Raw genomic sequence first — 21,483 nt, 5'->3', positions numbered from 1 at the left:
AGCCCAAGCTTGACTGAAGTCAATGCCAGCAGTGAGTTGGCTCACTGAGTGCTGAGGAAGGCCATGGAGAGTTGTCAACTTTTCCTGGGCTGCCTATGGAGTGAAGAGCAAACTTCAAAGACATGGTACCCCCCTTTCCTCACCCCCCGCCTACTCCCCTCCTGCCATCCCCATCCTGAAGTTCTTTCCCAGCAGCTCATCTAGCAGCCCCTTGCCAGGCAGACAGTCTCCTCACAGGCGCCCGTGTCTCCGAGTCCCAGCTCCCTCCCACTACTGGTTGAAGGAGAGCAAGGGGAGCTGCCAGGAAGCACAAAATCTTTCCATTTTCTCCCCTGCTTTTTGCTGGCTGCAGAAGGGCTGCTCAAGGTTGGTGGGCTGGGGGACATCCTGTGTTCACCAGAAGGTGTGCTTAAGCTACCTTTTGCTTCTGAAGGGCTGCAATTTAATTTAATTTAAATAGGAATTGTGCAGCAATAGTTGGGAATGGGGCTCAGCTGGGGGTTGCTCCATAGCACAAGACATGAGTGGGTCACCAGAAAAGGGGCAGGCAGAGATTTCCCGAAGTGACCAAGCTCCACCTAAAAATGGTGGTATTCCTAATGCCAGCACTTGCTGTCTTGGGTATATTCTGCAAGCCATTAAAAACAAACAAACCCATCAAACCAACCAAACAAAAACAACAACAACAAAAAGAAACACCCCCCCTTCCCAGTCAAATCATTTGCTTGTTTGGCTTATTTACAGCCACATTGAAGGGGACATTCCATGCAGAGGGACAGAGGGCATGCCAACCCCTGTGGAGGCAGAAATGCCTCGGAAGCTACTCTGTGCCTGGATATCTCAACATCTGCAGACCTTTGGGGTATGCACATCTGGCTGCAGCTCCCTCTAGTGCTCATCTGTTTTTCAGTTCTACCCAAATAAGTTGCTCCAGCACCTGCTTGGTCAAACCCAAACTGTCCTGGGAAAGCTAAATGGATTGCAAAAGCAGATGGGGAAGGTGAGAGAATTGCTAGATGCATTGGCCCTAAGACATATCTCATGGAGACCAGTGACTGCCTCGCCTTCCCAGGCACTGTGACAAAACAACAGTAAGCACCACAAAATGATGTAACCTCCCCATATACCTGCTTTGCTCTAAGGATGGGGAAGTGTTTGCAAAAATAAGACCCAGAGAAAGGCTGCATCTTCACAACAATCCTGAACTAGTGAAGATCTGGAACCGTACTCTGGCTTTACACCTGAGTAGCTTCCCTAGAGCTCAGATGAAAGAGCACAAGATATGAAATTTCTCCAGCAAGAGAAATGTATACAAGAGCAAGACCATGTATACAAGACGCTGACTGTCCACACACCATGCTGGATATTTGCTGGGGCACAGCACCAAGTTCCAGCAACGGGGAATCTGGACCACAGAACTCATAAAAATAAGCCAATTAAAACAAAATAATTTGGGTTTTTTACCTTCTCCCTGCTTTTACTAATTTTCAGGACATATTTATGTTGCTGAGAAGTCCTAAACAGCTGAAAATTGTGTTTTTCTTCTTCCCCTCCCCCTGCAATTACATCACGCACTGAATCAAAATTAAATTTCCTATCACCTTTCATATCAGTCACTCCCTCATCTCCAGGCTGGTGAAACCCACCTCCTTATCTCTCCCTTCCACTCCCAAGTCCTCTTTGAAGCTTGCATCTGGCACTGTGCCTACAAAAATGATGCAGTGGGCAGACTGCTGAGAAAAGCCCACAACTGAAAACATCACATAGCACTTTGCTCCTGCTTCGTCCTGTCCTTTCCCCCAGCTCTCTGTTCAGGAGCAAGAGAAGGAAGGAGCAGATTTCAATTGTACGGCACCCAGAATATGAGTCTAGGGCTGGGATAAGCAGGTCTGAGGTATTACTCAGTATTTGGTACTCTGTTTGCCAAGAACTTACCCATGCAAATTCTAAGGACAGTCCCTGAGCCCCAAGGAAAAAGAGTGATGGGGAGTGGGGAAAATTAGCCTATGTTTCCGTAGGAAAATAAGGGTGAGGAAATGAGGAGAAACAGTGAATTAAAGAAGAACCAAACATAATTTTGTGAAATCCCAGCTGCTGGCATCCCAATTGCAAAGTGCTGTGAACAGGGAGTGCAGTTCTCTGCCAGGTTTTAAACAGGTGTGGAGGGATCTCAGTGGTGCATCTGCATGCTGTTCATGCTTCAAATACCACTTTAATCCCAGCTTTCATCTTTCCCACTCACTTTTTGATAGGAGGGATATGTCTGCTGGGAAGGGGAGGAGCAGCAACTGTGGTGTCTCGCCTCCAACTGCTTCTCCCCCCACTCATCCCTGAAAGCAGCCCTTGCAGCTTAACCACTTAGCAGCCAAAAGGCTGCTTTTGACAGCAAAGCTATTAGGGACCTTGCCCTGCCTCCCAGCATTTTTTCATGTCTGTGGCTTGTCACCATAGTACCAGGTTCCCCTGCTCTTCAGAGGAACCCAAGCCCTTCACTCATGGTTAAGCACCTTGCCTAAGTGGGACACCACTGCCCAGCATATGGGCAAGTGCCTCCAGTCAGTCGTGGTTCTACACATAAAAGCCCTGCTGAATCAGGGTGCCACAAAACAGCTTTATTTCTGTGCTGCACAGAAATAAACGCTAAGGAGTCCCGTGGACATGTTGCTAAATGTCCTGTAGAAAGGAGGTGCCTGCCTTTCCTGGTGCTGGATATAGGCAGAGCTGAGAGCCTAAATACCAGAGGAAGCTGGCAGACAGAAACAGCTGGGTTATGTAATTGAACTCTGCTGACTACTACAAGGCAGTGAAGAGCACACCAGATCCTTACTCTCCTCTACTTCCAAGAGGGTCCATAGAGTATGGAGAGAGCAAATGAAAGATTATGGAGTGGTTTGAGTTGGAAGGAACCTTAAAATCAACTAGTTCCTACCTTCCTGCCATAGGCAAGCATGCCACCTTGAAAGATGCCCTAAAGTAGGTGACTGTTCTTCCCACCTGACCATGTGCATTTAAACACCCTATGGAGAGATTCACTATGCTTCTCTTTTTGGATATAAATGGCAGATGTGTCACCTTTAGCAACTCCTTGCAGTACACAGCATCACCAGAGGCCATCACTTAACATTTCTGTTGGATGTCTCTGTTCAGAGAAGATCCATGGCCATCTGGAAGATCCTCTCTTCCCTGACTGCATGATGGGCAGTAAAAACACTAGTTCCAATATGAGACCTTAATTTGCCGGATAATGATATCCAAATTTAAGCCTTTATAAAAGGTGGCATGAGTGGAGCTTCAAATGACAATGACTGGAACAGCAGAATGGGAATTAGACATAGCATGAGGTCTGTGGCAGAAGGAGCGACAAAACAGAAACCTTTTGTCCAAGTTTCACCGTTCTAACCCAAAGATCCTTGCTTCAATGCACTACATAGTCTTCCTGGCATTGTATATTGTTGTGCCTTTTCTTCTGCCAAAGATGCTCATTTCAGGCAAACCCATATTCCCTTATTTATTTTGTGCCCAGCTCCAAACCCAAGCAGAAAAGACAGATCACTTATCAACAGCATGAAACCAGATTGGTGTTGGAGTGGCCTGTTTGTTTATTTTGCAGCAAGCAACTAACTGATTGCTTGTTTAAGCAAAGAAATGAGATAGTGATGTTTTCACTTTGCAGTGACATTACCTCCAAGGAAACTCAATCCTGACTTGACCGCAGTCCCTGGTATTTCTTCACCCTCCTCCCCCCTCCTCACCTCATTTTTAACACCCTTCACAAAATCCAAAGGTTAAAAGGTCCACAAAAACCCTATGTTATTTGTCAAGCGTCCCCTGTGGTTGGAGATGGGCATCATTATCGCAGCTGCCATCCCTGCTGCTCTCAGTTCCTACCCAGCAAAACCAGTGGTCCTGGTGGGAGAGTTTCCCAGCATAGCAGGAGCTAATACTAGAAACTTCACTAAGTGGCTCATGTGAGCATTCAAGTGTGTGCCTTTCACCCGGTATCAATGAGGAGAAAAAAGCGTAAATGAGCCTAAATCATGCATATTTTAGAAAGAAGATGGAGACATTGTTAGCACAAGCCCCTAGTACACACACTTGAAATCAATCAATGCCTGGAGAACTGCAGTGCTTGCTGCTCTTTAAACAGCTTTACAGCATGCCTCAAGCAGCAGTTGTACAAACAGGTAAGAGACCAGCAATTCCTATAAAAACATTAAAAATGCAGAGATAGACCCAGGTACTTACATCCATTTTATCCCATAGCAAAGCTCTGTCTGCAGAATCAGCAACAGAAAACCAGCTAAGAAAAATGGCAGACTTGGCTTCATTTTCTCCACTTTCTCCTGCTAGCCAAAGGAAATCAGCTTCTCCAAAGAATTTTTTTAAAAGGAGTTTTCTTAATATTTTGTGCAATGTATTTCCCTTCCGTTTGCGTATTGCTCTTTCTTGGAGATGAACAGCCTGAAAGGAGAGAGAGAAAGAGCCTGAGCTATGGTTAACTCTGAAGTTTATCACTGCAAGAGAGAGATCTATTATTCAAGTTGCAAAGTAGTGGTTTGTGAATCATGAAAAGGTTTGGATTATCCCTTCTCAGTCCCCTCCCTTGCCAAGCCTTGATACAACCTTTTGAGTCAACAGGCAGACAAACCGTATGGGTTGAATTACACAGAGTTATGGTCTGATTGTGTGTTTCTATTTAACCTTGCACATGGCAAGACTTCATTCGCTGCTTCACTTTAGTGGTTTTTTTTTTTTCTTCCCCTCTCCAAAAAGTTTGTGCAACTTCTCAGGAAGAAGAAAAAAAAAAAGATCTTTAGATTAGCCCAAATCTTCAGCTATTCATCTCTCTCTTTCCTCTCTCTAGATTTCTTTTTCCTCTCTCTTTTTCTGCAGAGAAGACAGATAGTAAAATCTGCATTTCCCTACTTAATGCAGGTGCCCTTGCCCTGCAGATGTTTCTCTCTGATTTGTTACTCAGATGTAAAAAATAAATGTGTTTTACTCTTTACCTTTTGCTTTTCTTCTCACCTCATTAACTCTGCCTCTCACTTCTTCCATGTCCTTGGCACCTGGAGCTCAGGGAAATGGCTGCAACTTTGTAAACATAAAATCCCATTTTTGTCTCCAGGGAGTAGGCTGGAGGAGACAAAAAAGCTCTCAAGGATACCCCCACCCCCTTTTCTTTTGGTTGTTTTTTCCTTCTTCAGGCCAAACAGATAAACAAACCAGGTGCAGGACTTAAATCCTTAGAGGGGTCCTCTCTGTCTCCAGGGCATGGCTTGCTTATTTTAGCAGCAGTATTAATAGCAGTAAATGGGTTTCCCTTCAGTTATTCAGTTATTCAGACACTGGTCTGGGCTGCTTTTTGTGGTGTTTGCCGTGGTTTCCCATTCCATGAGAAAGACAACAGTAAAATAAACAGAAAAACCTGCCCACCACATTGCATCTCTGGAGTCTCACAACACAGCACACTGGCATACCCAAACCGTAAGTGTGCATCTCCCCACATTACCCCCTCAAAGGGGTTTGGGAAGGGACTGGGAATGCCTGGAGCACTCAGCTTCACTTTGGGAAACCTCTTACCCTGGAAAAAGGGTATTCTACCTGATCCCCAGCCCTGGATTTGCCCAGCTGCAGCTTTCTGCCTAAATATCCCCATTTAGGGAGCAATCGGGTTGGGGAGAATGAGTATTTCTGTGTTTTCTCTGCCATCTGCAGTGTATTTTTCTATTCAGGCTGCTTTTTGGCTATCCCAACCCCAGTGCCTGATGTAAAGGGTTACTGGAGAAGTGCTGTTATTACAAAGGATTTTAATAACCTCTAGGGGCGAGTTCCTGGCTCCCTTGAAGTCCGACACAAAACTGACTGCCTACAAGGGAGGCAGGATTTCATTGCCATGGATTGTTTTTCTTTAATGCCCACTTGGATTAGGGTTTGATGCATCCCTTGGAAACAGTGCTCCCACGAGCATCCAGGAATACATGTTTCTTGTTTCAGAGTATTTCTGTATCTTTTAATCTTTGGGAGCCTTTTTCTTCCCACCACTCTACAAGCATACTGGAAACCTTCAACCCTTAATCCTGTCCATACCTTTCAGTGTCTGTTTAGATATTTCAGACCCCTTATCTCACTCCTGTGAACTGCTGGACAACACAAGAATCGGGTGTAAAATGTCTCGGTCTAAAAAGCTCTCACTAAACCTGACCAGCCAACGCCACTCTCTACTTTCCCCCTCCCCACCTTGAAAAAGTCACAGATTGGAGTTTTCTCAACCCCTGGAGAGGAAGATAAATTATCTAATTCCCCTATACCCACCAAAAGAACTGTGAGTTTTGCATGCAATTGCACCCCTTTTATTTGGAGAGGTAATAATGCCTATTTGCACTCAGTCCAGCACAGGTTACATTTGCAAAAGCAACTTGCACGGGGATGGGAAGGACACGCTTTGGGGCAGATGTGATGTTTACAGCTCTAGTGAACTCTGGGTCACTGATCAAAGCGACGGCAAGTGGCCTGTGGACTCCTAAAAACAGGAGCTGTTTTTAATTCAAAGCTCTCTTTGCTCTTCACCTCAAGGCTGTTTGCAGCCAGCCCCACTCTGGCACACAGAAAACACTCCCATCAGACACCTTAAAGACTCTGGACTCAGAGATGGGAACAGGCAATTTTAACTGTACATAAACCTGTGAGTATCCAGATCACATTTTTCCAGTTTTCCCATCCAAGAAACAAAGACATCCACCAGACTCTGCTGCCAGCCTGCAGCTCTCTCCAGGAGCACAGTAGCCTGGTTTAGGGGTAGCACATCCCCAAATGACCTGCAGTGAGGAGTGGGAGCAGAGAAGAGGAATACAGGGTGGTAGAGCTGATTACAGCTGCCGGGTCTCACCACTCCCTTGCAGCCTTCTGGATCTTCCTTCTCCCCTGCAGCCCCTGGGTGTCCCCAGCACCCTGCAGCCTCCCGGACTCCTCTCTCCTCTTCAGCTCCTTGCATTGCCCTGCACATTTGCAGCTCCAAGTCTCCTCTCTGCCTTCAGCCCGTGGGTCTCCAGTCTCTCTTCCAACTCTTCTCCCCTGCGGCTCATCGGGCACGGCTCTCTCCACCCTCTGGGTCTCCTTCTCCCCTGGGTCCTCCCCTCTCTCCTGCACTCTCACTTCCCCTCGCCGGGTCTCAGGTCTCTTAATTCAGCCTCCGAGTCTCCTCCTTCCTTGCATTCCCCCGGGTATCCCCTCTCCCTTGCATTCCCTCCGTTCTCCCTGCCGCACGCATCCTCCCGGCTCTCCCTTTTCTTGCATTCCCCCGGCTCTCCCCTCTCCCTTGCAGTCTCCAAGCCGCCTCTCTCCCCGGCATCTCCTCGGTCTGCTCCGTCGAACCCCGCGGTGTCTTCCTCCTCCCATGCATCCTCCGGGATGCATCCCCTCTCCTTGGAATTCTTGCCACGCCTCGCAAACCCCTGTTCTTGGCCAGCCCCGCACTCTGGGTGTTTTGAGGGGCTCCCCAGAGCCGCCGGCCCTTCCCTCCTCTCCCGGCCGCGGCTCGCACCGCCCGCGGTCCCCGCTTACCTCCGCCCGGGCCGGGCTGCGCGGGGACCGGGGCAGCTCTGGCGGGGCGGCCCCCGGAGCCGCCTTATATGCGGCCCCTCGGCTTTGATATGCGGAGTGATGTCAGCTCGGATTAGCATAACAAAAGGCTCCGCGCCCCGCGGATGCCCCCGCGGGCAGGGCCCCGCCAGGCTCCGCGTATCCCCCTCCCCATCCCGGTGCAGCCCCTCGGGAACGGGAGCGGGCCAGCGCCGGGGGGGCTCGGGGATGGCGGGGACGCTGTGGGACTCAAGGGTGTTATTGTGATGAGCGGTTAATGATTAGCAATGATCAATTGCTAATTGAAATTAGCGAGCTGGCGTTTTCCCCGGAACGCGAGCGCTCCCGGGGGTGCTCCGCGCCCGGAGCTGTGACCGCCGGCTGCCCCGGAAAAGGGACAAGGACACTTGTCACGCTCTGTCGGCGAGACCTGGCTCTCCTGCGAGGACAAGGAGCCCCCGCTCAGGTCGTACCTCAGCACGTCCTGCCGGCTGCCTGCAGGTTCCACAGCCTCTCCTCACATCTGGCTGTAATCGCTGGAAAGAGCAGATGTTGAGCTCTGGTTTTTGCTTTCAGGCCGGTCTCGGGGTTGGAGGCTTGGTGATCTTTCGCCTGCTAGCGAAAGAGAAATATAAAAAGAAGGAAAAAGAAGGAAAGGAAGGGAGGAAAAAAAGGAAAGGTAATAGAAAAAGGGATAAGGAGAAAAGAAAAAGAAGGAAAGGGAAAAAAGTATACAAGAAAAGAGGGAAGGTAAAAAATGAAAAAGAGAAAGAAAAAGGAAAATGACAAGAGAAAAGAAAAATAAAGTTTAAAAGTTAAAAGAAAACAGAAAAGGAAAAAGAAAGGGGGGGAAGAAAAAAAGGAAAAGAGAAAATCAAAAGAATAAAAGCAAAAATTTAAAAATTAAAAAGAGATTAATAAAAAGGAAAAAGAAACGGAAAAATGAAAATGAGGGGGAAAAGACAAAGGAAAAAGAAGGAAAAATGAAGGGGAAAAACAAAACAAAACAAAACAAAAACCACAAAAAAATGGACAAAGGAAAAAAAATAGAAAGAAAGAGAAGGAAAATGAAGGGAAAAGAAAAAACTTGAAGATACAGATTAAGATAAAAACCCTGTAAGAAAGAAAAGCACAACTGGCTTCTGAAGATAAGGCCTCATGAGTCTGAATTTAAGACATCTGTCAGCTATAGGCTCTGAAAAAAAATGGATGCAGGTTGCAAAAGTACTCATGTAATTTTTTTCATTTGGTTTAATTGTGGGTTTCAGGTGAAAGGAAAGAAGAGAATAAATGCTTTAGTCCCTGGATCAAGAGACTCAGAACAGTTTCCTTATGGTCTATTTTCAGGACAGCTATTTATATAGGATAATTTTTTTATGTCTGTGTCCCTGTGCTGATTGCATTCATATACACAAGTCACAAAAGGTCCTGTGTGAACTGCAAAGAACCCTCTATACACAATCCCAAATTCCCAAAGTGACTATATTATTTGTTTAAGACCAGGTTTTGCCAGCAGCTTTGCACAGTAAGTCCATTTTTCTTTGCCCAGAAGTTGCCCAGAAGTACTCAAACTGCTCCAAACTTCCATTTTCCTGGCCTTCTCTCATCCCACTGACCCCCAAAAATGTGTACATACGAGGAGGAGGTTTTGTCAGGGTTCTCCAAGGAGGACTTATTTACATGGGGAAATTGCCTGGTATATCTATTGCAGTCTGACTTGCTGTGCAAATGCTCTGATTTCTGCATAAATAGCCTTTTTCCAAATTACTTTAATCTTTAAAGGGCAGTAGGGAAAATTCAATAGGCGTAGTAAGTTGTGGCAGATGTAATACTCATGCAGTAGGCACCTGCTGTGCTCAGAACTGTGCAAACAACACAGATGAGTCCTACCATGGGATCTTCATGGTCTTAATATTGGTGCTGGAAGGTAGCTGGCCTTAACAGTGCTGAGAGGTGATGGCGTGGAGGAGGAATATGGAAAGAAGGAGATGGTTGCAATCTGTGTGGTTTTCTGGAGTTTTAACAGTTTGTTAAGGCTCAAAATCATGGAACCGTTAAGGTTAGAAAGTCCCTGTAAGATCATGGAGTCCAGCACTGCCACGGCCACCCCTATGCCATGTCTGACATGCAGAGGAATCATTTAAAAAATGGCACTGGAGCACAAGTGTCTACTCATAGCAGTGTCCATGGAAGCTGCTTGTCCACGTGTTCATCATGACGGACATAGGAGATACAAGCTGAAAGTTGGGACAAAGAGTAAGAAACCAGAAGGATGCATACATAAAGGATATAGGATAAATATGCTCTGCACTATCCCCATGCATACAGGGAGTTATTCAGGAAGATCCTTGGGAAGTTTAAAACCATTCCAAACTTTTAATCTGAGAAACTTTTGTCCGCAGTCAAGCCCTCAGGCTTGAAATGCCAAACTATTTCAGCACATATTTAAATACTCTTTATGTGACATGTTGTGTTCTAAGTGCTTTGATGAATCAGGGAAGTCCATTGTTGAATTGTTGCGGTTTTTGGTCTCCTGCTCCTGATGCACACGTTGGGGTGTGGGCCTGGTGGCAAGGCATGGCTGTTTTTGGGGCACCTGGGAGGTGAGGGAGCTGCCAAGGTATGCATGTGGGTGTTTATTTCACAGGACCTGGGTGCTGAGCCAGTATCCTAAATCTAAAAGTTTAGCAGTCATTACCTTTCCTACTGCTCCTGTGGGTCAAAGCTATTACCATTTTCATCAGCAGGAGACAATGATTCACCATTTTTCATGGGATTTTCCTAAAACAGAACTGGTCACACAAGTGTGACAATTAACAAACCAGAGCTGGGGCTTTCCATTTGTTATTTGGCATTTAAGCCCCGGGGAAGCAAGTGGATGTTGAGCAAACAACCCTCTTTGGCTTTGCACACTGCAAAGAAAGATTTTACATAGAGTAAAATCTTTCTTTGTGTCCATCCATTAATAGAAGGGGAGGCAGCTGGATGAGATTTTCTGGAATGCATATCCTAATTGACTTAGGTATTAGACTTAAATGTTCAGAAAATCATCTTCTTGCTAATCGTTAGAAATATGTTTGGTGTGCTGTAAGAAATTAATTGTCACGTCAGAAAGATAACTGAACTGGAAAATAAAGCTTTATTGTCATCTGTTGTACCAGGTAACCTCCAAAATGTTGAGACATCTACAAATCTACCAGCAAGTCCTAGCAGGATTTACAAAGAGTGTCTACGGAGTTGAGACACAGAATCATAGAATTGTTTAGGCTGGAAAAGCCCTACAAGATCACTAAGTTCAAGCTTTCCCCCAGCCCTGCCAAGCCCACCACTAACCCATGTCCCCAAGTGCCACATCCACACAGCTTTTAAATCCCTCCAGGGACTGGGGCTCCAACACTGCCTTGGACTAAACCTTTGGGGGGCAAAATTTCTTGTAATGTCCAACTTTAACTTCCAATGGTGAAACTTGATTCTATTTTTCTGGTCTCATTGCCTGTTACCTCAGAAAGGAGACTGACCCCCACCTCCCTACAGTGTCTTTTCAGGCAATTGTAGAGAGTGATAAGGTCTCCCCTGAGCCTTAGAAGACTGATATCAGTCTTAAAAGCTACCTTGGACAGCACAGATGAGACTCCCTGCACCCAGACTTCAGCTACACCTGTCCCTGATTTCAAATGTAACTCAGCAGGAGTGAGTCTCACTCAAGGAGTTCTGCAATCCCCTGCAAAAGTCCTAAATCTGTTGCAGACCTGCCCAGACTCAGGCTATATAAACCACAACTCTGCCATTGAGAGCAAGATACCACACAGGTGCTGAACTCAACTGGATTTCAACCAACCACACAGACACAAAAAAGGCATATTCTGTTACTAATGCCCTAGGACCAGCCATGCACCCATCAGTAGCATTTCATTTAGCATTTGTTTTTATGTACATATCTCCTCACTCTCTCTTCTCCCATCCCTGCCACAGGAGAAGACCCTCCACGGATGACTCAGGATAACTATACATCTGCAGAACCAGGACACAACTGTAAACTCTGCTGGAGCAGAGGCCCCTTCATTTGAAAAATCTCTACAGCAGTGTGCCAAGTCATGGCACACTTTTAAAGGCTCTGCCACCTACTAAAAACAGGCTAATTTATTACTATATGAATTTTGAATATTCACCCACATACTCTATTTTCTGACAGGAAGAACAAGCAAAGACTGATGTTAAAATAATTTGTAAAATGCTGAAGAGCAAGAGCATATATGAAAAAATAAGGACTCAGAAAGTAAAGTTCTTCCAAATTAAACCAATACTAGGGAACATAACTGAGGAGTCATTCCTTTGGACTGCCTCATAGCAAGCATTGATACTTCTGAGGGGCACATACATTGGTACAGGACTAATCTGTACAGCCTCCAGGGAGAAGTGCCACATCTCTGGTAAGAGGATGATTCCTCTTCTGACATGTGGGCGTATTTTTTAACATGAGGTTGTTCTGAAGCCAGGCAGTAGGTTAATAAAATAATACACTTTGGCAGGGACCCAGCAGGGACTGGGATGCCAAAGAGTGTCCCTGCAGATGCAGAGGAGAGATGTGTGAGCATCTATCACAGCCACACTTGATCGTGCATGGAGGGGGTACAGCTCTGGCTGTGCCTCACCAATGCTTGGCAGCTCTAAGGTAAATAACACAAAGGTTTTTGCCCCATGATGTTATAGTCAGAGGATGGCAAAAGCTCTGGGGATCTTCTTGTACTGCCCAAACCCTAGAGATGGAGGCCAGGTCCTAGAGAGGCCATATGCAAACTGTCTTGTACCTATAGTATGGACAGCTTTACAAGGGAATGAGGGCACTCTTTGTCCTTCCTCTGGCATACAAGGCCACCTCTGTAAATCAGCAAGATTGCAGCAACCTGAGATTTCTCCTCCACCAGACATCTTGCAGAAAATTACAGCATTTTCCAGGGTGAAATGCAACCCTGAAGAGTTATTCTGCCTTTACTTTCCTCCTGACCTTAAATAGAAGACATTTTTGTGCAGTAGCACCCCAATTACCTGCCTGTAAAGATGTAGCCACAATCCATTTTCCTTAAATTTCGGCGGGTTTTGTCTCCCTCGCCTTGTCCTTAATATCATCACTCATCACCTATGCTGTAGGAGTGCCCAGTCCAAGCCACAGCAGTGACTATTTCTTGTCCTACTGCACCAGCCCAGCTCCCATCACCAGCCAGGGAAAAATAAAAGCAGTCTCTCAACTTTTGTGCCTTTTGACTGGAGACCATGTAAGTCTGACCTTCCACCCCTGGGACTGACCAGAAAAGGCTTCTCTTCCAGACCAAACTTCCCACACCTACTCCAACACTGCCTTTTAAAGGCTAATAAAAACCAGCTGTCAGCTCCTCTCTCCAAAGCTGAATGCTCCCTTCAGGGTGGAGGAGTGCTTTCCCTTCCCTGAAGAAGTCCAGTAACCCCTCCTTTGCTGCAGAGCTGGGGCTGGAGTCCTCCTTGCAGGGGGGCTTAGCTGTGGATGCATAATTAATAGCAGTGATTTGCAAGAGTGGACAGAATGACACCAACTGGAAAGGATAAAATGTCTAAATAGTCTTTTTAAAATAGGAGGAATAATGTAAAATGTTTGAGGAGATGCCTTTCATTATGGTCCCTGCTTTGCAGCTGCTGGCTGAGAGTAGAAACACTTCATCATAAGCAAGATATTTGTTAGACGTGCCTGTTTCTGACCAATTTTATTCTAGTCTCTGATCCCAACATTCATTCTGAATCTGTGATGTGAAGCAGGGAGCAGGAGAAAGCTGTGCTGGGTTTTGCTCTGAGTCATGGGTCTTGGGACAATCTCATGCAAGGCAGCATGAGGGCCAGGCTACCCAAAGGGCTTTTGGAGAGGTTTTCACACAAGACTGACTTCCAAAAAAGAGGGTGGACTTTTTGCAGGGCTTAAGGCAGCCATCTCTGCTACTATATCTCCTAAGCAGATATTCAAATGCTTCCAATGCTTCAAAAATAAGATTTCTGTAGCCTAAGTGGAAGCTGAACATCTCTGAAACCCGTCTGTGACCAAAGGGGCTGAACATTTCTGAAGATCCGGACACAAATCTCCCTACTGAAAGGACATTCTTCTCACAGGTAACAAGCAATAGAACAAGAGGACATGGCCTCAAGTTGTGCCAGAGGAAGTTTAGATTGGGCATTAGGAAAAACTTCATCCTCAAAATGGTTCCCAAGACCCAGAACAGACTGGCCAGGGCAGTGGTGGAGTCCCCATCCCTGGAAGGATTTAACAGATGTGTGGATGTGGCACTTGGAGACATGAGTTGGTGGTGATCTTGACAGTGCAGGGAGAATGGTTGGACTTCATGATTTTACAGATCTTCTCCAACTCAAATGAATCAGTGATTCTATGGTTCTATGATACATTTTTAGACAGGCAAAGCAAAGCAAGACTGAGATGGGCCATGGATCACCTTGGTGTGTTGCGGTCCACGGCCTTGAGCCGTGTACGATCCCCAGACTGGAGAAGGATCTCAAAGCAACCCGCAGTGCCCCAGCTCAGCCAAGTATTTCTGTTTGCAGCTGTGAAAAAAGCTACTTTTTGATGGAAACCTAGGACAGCAAGGAGATTAATGGCATGATCACCTTATGACCTACCTCTACAAGAGCTGGCAAGGTAGTGGAGAAGGTAGCAAAGAAGGCACCATTCTTTGAAACTCAGATTGGAACAACTTTGATAAGGAAAGCAGTCACAGTACACTAGTCTGTAGGTGGACAGATAAACATGGCCATATCGGGCCCAAACTCAACCAATCCAGAACTAAAACATGTCCTCAGATGAGGCAGGGATAGGTTGGATTCCAACCCAAGGAGGGACCTCAGCCAGTCATGTTCAATCCAGAAAGCAGACATATCACTGGTCAGGGAGCTGGGCGGTGTTAAAACCCAGAGCAATCAGTTGTCTGGACCCGTGAGTTTTTAACCCACTATTTAAGAAGGTTCTGAGCAATAAAACACACTGATCAAGAGGACTCGAGTTCTGATTTCTGTCTCCAACCTATAACTGCACGTAACAGAGAACTTCTCTCAAATATACCCTGGGCTATGTAATCATAACCATAGACAACACGAGACTTATGTTTTTACCTGAAATCTTCTTTGCTTTTCACAGGAGTCAGTTCATACACCTGTCTCACTCAATCCTTTGCTGACTTGGAAACATAGATTTTGAAGCAAATCTGTACATCTCAAGTGGGGTCTCCTTTTCAGGCATCCATCTCCCATTTAGTGCCTGCTAATACTCTAGGTGCCATTTTCTCCCTGCTGGGACACAACTGTGGATACCCAGAGTTCCTCATCTGCTTGCATTGCTTGGAGACCAGCACACAAAACCACAGTCTCTGATTTATGTAGGCATTCTTTAAGACATGCTTAAGACATTCTTGGATATCCAGCCTGAGTTATCTTCTTTTCAATTGGTTTCATTAAATAATGATCTTTAAGAGGATGCTATAAAAATCTTTCATCCTTTCCTGGGAGTACCCAGGCTTGGTTGTTATGCTCTTATCCTAAACTGCCAGAAACACACCTGAGATGAATCATTTTTGTAGACAGCAGTGATTTTTTTCTCCTGAGTGATCTCTGTAATTCTGATGTGATTTCTCTCTGATTCAACCTTTTGGTTCTGTTAGATTTTCTGTTTACCTACAAACAGGTTGTCTTCCATATTGGGATATGTTTGTCATAAAGACTTTGTGAAATAGGTGCTGAGCAAAGCAGAGCACTTTTAAGGTTGTAATATGGATTCATGACTTGACTCAGCACTGAGTTACTTGAATCTTATTTCAGAGCCATTTCAAGGATTAATTATAGGCTGGCACAAAAGCTTAGGCAGGCATTCGTTCCTTTTGCTGCGTGATGTCATCACCCTTCAATAACAAAGCTGCTACATATCACTTATTCACTTAATTGTATGGAATCTACAGAACGAATATTCTCGAAGATATTTTTAGTGAGGAACTCTGTGGGGTAAATGTTCATGAAGCTTGTTCTCTCCTCAGCCAAATGCAAGGCATATTTGAAAGCCATATGTCACTTTGTTCACAGAGTCAAGTGCTTGTCAGCATGAGTACAGGAAGTTCATTAAGGTGAAATATGGGGAGAAGAAATGGGGTCCTGTTTGAGCTACCTTACTTGGGCATATCCTCACAGCCACCAGTGCTGATAGACATGGAGGCTGAGCTGCAATGTGGAGTGGCCACAAAAACCTGAAGACAGCACACAAAATTGTCTCTTCTGATCCCATGTCCATCCCTTATCCTCACCAGCTCCTGTGAGCTGAGTTAAGCAGAAGTCTGGATGTCTCTAGAGGATGTGCCTGAGAGGGAGTGGTCATTCTGGCATGACTTGGCTGGGGTTATAATGCTGCTTCATCAGCTCACAGAGGCTTGGGACTTGAGTCCTACAGGGGACATCCCACTCCACCTGCCTAACATGATGTTTCCCTGGAAGTGAGAGTTGTTATACGAAATTCAATAACAAATAATACAACCAAACAGCATACCACCCTCAGAGTAAATAATTCCCTGAAACTATCTGATCTAAATCTACCCTCTTTCAGTTTAAAAGTTTTTTCTTCTTCTATCAGTGTAGCCCTGATTTCATGTCTGAGATGTTTTGGTTTGTGAAATTTCTTTCCCAGGTGATTTGCTGTAAGCAAAAAGAGATGTTTTCTTAACTCTATCTTTGTTATTCGTTCCTTTTAGAGGAGGGACTTCTTGGTGGCCCTCTGGTTTAACCAATGTGGTTGAAGAGGTGCTAACTTTGTCATCCAATCATATTGGTCTCTATAAATAGTGTATAAAGAAATTGCATTTTGAATAAACCTCTCTTTCTTGCCTTCTGAGAATTCACCAAGTCAGTGTGTTTATTTCGTGTCCTATAGCGACATATCACTGTCTGTCCATGTTAAAAATCACTCTCCAAATCCTTTATAAGCCCTCTTTAAGTACTAAAAGCCAACAATGAAGTGTCCCCAGAGCCTTCTCTTTCCCAGGCTGAGCACCCCCAGCTCTCCCATCCTGTCTCCAGAACAGAGAGGCTGCAGCCCTCAGAGCATCTTCACAGCCTCCTCTCAACTCACTCCAGCAGGGTTGCATCCTTCCGATGTTGGGATCTCTAGATCTGGAAGCAGCTCTGCAAATGGGATCTCACCAGAGCCAAGCAGAGGGGCAGAATCCCCTCCCTGGAACCACTGGTAAATCATGGACACAAAGGCATCAGGCTGCTGTGAATTATTCCAATCTTCTGGATTGGTGTGGCTGCCTAATCCGACAGAGCCACAGCGAGCACATGGGTGTGCACATGCTCTAACAGTCACTGCTGGGAAGGACCACCCTGCCTGTAAACCCAACAAGTTTAAATGTTATCCCAAAGGAGGCATTCATACGGAGGCTGAGGGCTCTAGGCTGTAAACTTTTAGGGATCTATTCCCTGTCCCTCTCCAGAACAGAGATCTTAACCCAATGCTTTCTTCTTGTCTTTCAGTTTCTGGATCTACTCCCTGATTGGCTCAGGGGAAAAGTTCTACTGATATCAACAGGACATGATCAGTTGTGAAAAGCCACAGCCTTGATAAACTACAATCATTTATGTTCACTGAGGAGCTACTTCTCCTTCTCACTGCTCTATTTATCCCTCCCACAGCTGTGATAACAGTAAGACTTCTGCTACAAGAACAACCCAGAACTTGCTGCTTCCATATGAAAACAACAACTTCAGTTACTGACTCATCCTAATACTCTGTGGGACAACTCCTATATTTTTACACCTTTTAAACATTTTGTATTTCCCTGTTCTTCTGTCTTCTGCTCTTTTTTCCTCCAGCACAAAAAGTGCATGCAATGTTATTTGGCTGTTGTTTCACTTTCTTGCTTGTGTTGGTGGTTTAGTGTTTGATTTTTTTTTTATAAACTGGAAAAGGTGAACCAGGAAAGGAGCATATCAGAGCACATTAGGGCAGACACTGGAATGGCAAGCCAGCAGATATATATATATATGTGGCAGAAAGAATCTCTGAATAAAAAATAATTAACAAAATAAAAATAATAAAAATAACAAAAATAATAAAAAAAATAAAAATAAAAAAAATAAAAGCAGCAGAAAGGTTACTTTCATTCAACCAAGCCAAAAAAGCAAAATTTTGGCAACAAATAATCTGAGAAAGTGCCTGAAGAGCTAGAAGTAGGTTCTGTATCATACAGAACAGCCAAAAATGTGTTTGGCCACAAACAGCATGTGATGCATTGCAAAATGCTTCAAGAAGAGATATTTAAAGGGTGGGATGGTTGGCATGGAGAGGAAAAGGGGGAGGAGGCATCACTGTGGGAGGAATATCTTTAGCCTTCAAGCAACAGCCACTAAAACATCCCAAATGCTCTGCCTCCCCAGAGGTGACAAGGGTTGAAAGTTGTGTGCAGGACAGCTTTTGAGAGATAATACAATCTCACTTAAAATTATTTTTAACTATTCCTTTCATAGTGAGAAGAAAAAGACAGGGCCTGATTCAGGGATGTCAGTAAGTTTTGGATTAATGGGGTTTGGATTGGACCCATGGTGTAAAAGACAATGCTCCAATCTAGCCATAAATTAAGTGACTTCCATTAATGTTTATATTTCCTTTAATTTATTTAACCAAGAAAGTCAGCAGAGGCCCATAGGTCTCAGTATTAAGAATGAACTGGCCAAGACAGCAGCAGATAAAACTTGCACCAGCGTAAATCAAAGCTTCCATAAGTCATACCATACTCAAGAAACCATGAGTGAGTAAGGCAATAAAATGTGACCATTTTTGCTTTATTGTCCTATTCTCAGCTCTCACTTTCTGCTGGAGCCAAACATAATTTCTCCTTTGTCTTTTTAAGAGGTCCCAGAGACAATGGACCAAACTCATGGAAAACCCAGGGTCTAGAGTGGCAGTTCAGGAGCTGGGATTTGCAAGCAACTCACAAAAGTTGCCTCCATTTATTGTCAGATAATAATAAAGATGAGATTCAAAAGCTTTACTACATCTTTTCTTAATGTTGGAAATTATGTAATTCCAACTTAATCATGTTGGAAAGGGCTGCATCTCCACCTTATTAGACCCACATTATGAAAAATTATTGCAGTCCAGCATTGTTTTGGCCTATATAATTTGAGTTTTTCCACGTATAGACAGCTGTCCATCCTGAAAATGGATGTGCCTTTTTTTTTTCCATCTCAAGGTGCAAAGAGTCATGGTAAGTCCTGCAGAGGGGCTGGTTCAGCATCTCACCTTCTCTAACATGGGCCTGCAGAGAGACAGATGCAGTTTTCACCAGGGTGAATATTTAATCTTTGAAAGTTCATCCTGGCAAGTAGCCCTTTTTCCATCCAGTCATGGAACCCACCTCCTCAGGCCTTTTGGGCATACCAAGTGCTCCTCTCCTCTCCTCTCCTCTCCTCTCCTCTCCTCTCCTCTCCTCTCCTCTCCTCTCCTCTCCTCTCCTCTCCTCTCCTCTCCCTCTCCTCTCCTCTCCTCTCCTCTCCTCTCCTCTCACTCTCCTCTCCTCTCCTCTCCTCTCCTCTCCTCTCCTCTCCTCTCCTCTCCTCTCCTCTCCTCTCCTCTCCTCTCCTCTCCTCTCCTCTCCTCTCCTCTCCTCTCCTCTCCTCTCTCTCCTCTCCTCGAATCTCCCCCCCTTTTCCTCTTTTTCTTCTTTTTTCTTTTTTCTTTTTTCTTCTTTTCTTTTTTCTTTTTTCTTTTTTCTTTTTTTCTCTTTTTTCTTTTTCTTTTTTCTTTTTTTCTTTTTTCTTTTTTCTTTTTTCTTTTTATTTTCCTTTCTTCTTTTTCCTTTCTTCTTTTTCCTTTCTTCTTTTTCCTTTTCTTTTCTCTACAGGACAGTACCAGTTTACAACTGTGCTACAGTGATGCTGATCCTGCTACTACAACCATGACTGTCATGATTTCCATTATAAACCTCAGACTGTGTATCTTGGGCAGATGGGGGGCTAGGGCTTTTATTTTCTTTTCATTGTGTCTATGATTTGATCATAAAAACTCATGCTGGGCTAAAATTCAGCTGCCAGGTCTTGGATACTAAGCCTGATTTAACCCTGAGGATGCTGAACTGCTTTCAGGTAGATGACAGCTTTGGGGTGTTCGGCATGCCACAGTGTGGGAGATGAGTCCTTAGGGGTGACAAGAAGGGGTGGCCCACTTTGACTTGGGTATCTGAGTGCCAAAATGCAGGGAAAATCCAGCTGGGCAATGCCACATCCCAACTGCCATGGTCTCCTCAGCTTCTTTTGGGCTACAGGCTGATATTCCTTTGATTGACAACTTTATTCCACATCCTCATGGGTATGTCATGCTTCTGTTCTCGTGATCTGTTTTAATTTTCTGTTTTCATGATCTGTTCCTCTTCACACTGAATTTCTTAGTCCATTTATTGCATATTAATGTAACGCCCACATTCATTAAGTTTTATTAGATATTTGTCACTTGAAAGTATCTTGAACCCCTTATTCTACATCTCACTGAGTCAGGTCTTTGATCAGTCCTTGTTTCCTAAGCCCCACTCCAGAGAAATTGAGTTTTCCCAGAAAGATCCCTTAAGTTCAGGTTGTTTTTGGATCTGACAGCAGCTGCAACCCACCAGAAACCACTGGTCTCCAGGAAAACTGGACCAAACTCATCCAATCAGTGGGTCATATGTTCCACCAGATCAGAAAATCTTTCAGTTGTCTCCTCAGGAGAAACTAAGGTAAGAACTCAGTAGAATCACAGAGTCATTTAGGCTGAGAAAGAGCTTCAGGAACATTGAATCCAACCATTAAACAGCCAATCAAATCAGAATTGCCACTATCTCATGTCCCCAAAAGCCACATCTACACAGATTTAAAATGCCTCCAGGGATGGGGACTCTACCACTGCCCTGGGCACCCTGTGTCAGGGCTTCAGAGCCCTTCTGGGGAAGAAATTTCCCCTATTATCCAATTCAAACCTCCCCTGCCACAACTTGAAGCTGTTTCTTCCTTTCTATTTCTTGTCCCCTGGGAATAGAGTCCCCAGCTGGCTCCACCCTTCAGGGAGTTCTAGAGAGTGAGAAGATCCCCCAGGAGCCTCCTTTTATCCAGGTGGAGCCTCCCCAGCTGCCCTTCATAGGACTTATGCTCCGGAGCACAGCACAGACACAGCTGACTCATGGACAAGGATTTACTGGGGGGGAAAAAATATCTACCATGAGGACACACTGCATCAGGGAAGGCAGAATGATGTATGATTACCACTGCCCACAGATTCCCCATCTCTGAAATGCTAAAGAGATAATGCCTGATAAACTGTCCTGCAGTTATGGTGGATTGGAGCAAGCACAGTTCCAGTTCAGCCCACCTTCTTTAGATACCTTCTCTAGCCTGGAAATAAACCCTTTCTGATGTGGTGCCTCCCTATATCTAATTTTTTTAATCTCAACATAACTGTTTATACTTAAGCACACAGATTTTAAAACGGCTAAATCAGTGTGAGGTTGATTCTGATGCCAGTGGGTGAGCTTTTCTTCCATGGATGCTGCTGCTTCTCTTCGCTGGGCTCACATGGCACTCATGCAGCTCTGTGTGTAAAAGCTGATGGTGTAGACCTGTTCAGGCTCCAAAAAACACAACAGATGTCTCAGTGCCTAGGATGCTACAAGGGACCCCTGGGAAAGCATCCAATCCTAGATCTATCCCCAGTTCAGTTTGGAGAAAAGGATGTTCCCTCCTGGATCTGCTTATCTCACCCCTTTGCCTGGGATGGAAGGGGTGGAAGAGAAGGAGAAAGCACACTTCATCAAAGCAATGCTGCACAAAACCTGCACACGTGTTCTCATCTGGAACACAAGTGTA

The 21,483-nt window shown here is 45.0% G+C and overlaps 1 protein-coding gene across 4 annotated transcripts in view; it reads right to left on the bottom strand.

Annotated features, from left to right (window-relative positions):
* Positions 1 to 9,728, bottom strand: part of WNT11 (Wnt family member 11) — a 34,579-nt gene extending 24,851 nt beyond the window's left edge. Inside the window, exons 1-2 of one of the 4 annotated variants that reach the window (XM_063393715.1) lie at positions 7,564 to 9,728; positions 4,246 to 4,461 (exon numbers count right to left, since the gene is read on the bottom strand). In XM_063393715.1, the coding sequence (XP_063249785.1) occupies positions 4,246 to 4,328 (83 nt within the window). In that variant the 5' untranslated portion in view covers positions 4,329 to 4,461; positions 7,564 to 9,728. Of the gene's footprint in view, positions 1 to 4,245; positions 4,462 to 7,563 lie in introns of those variants that run through there. The other 3 variants (XM_063393716.1, XM_063393718.1, XM_063393719.1) reach the window with 3 other exon arrangements.
* Between the last annotated feature and the right edge of the window lie 11,755 nt (positions 9,729 to 21,483).

Source organism: Prinia subflava, chromosome 3 (assembly GCF_021018805.1).
Source record: "Prinia subflava isolate CZ2003 ecotype Zambia chromosome 3, Cam_Psub_1.2, whole genome shotgun sequence".
NCBI lineage: Eukaryota > Metazoa > Chordata > Aves > Passeriformes > Cisticolidae > Prinia > Prinia subflava.
Note: the sequence above shows the minus strand (reverse complement) of the source record. Positions and strands in the feature narration are given on the sequence as shown.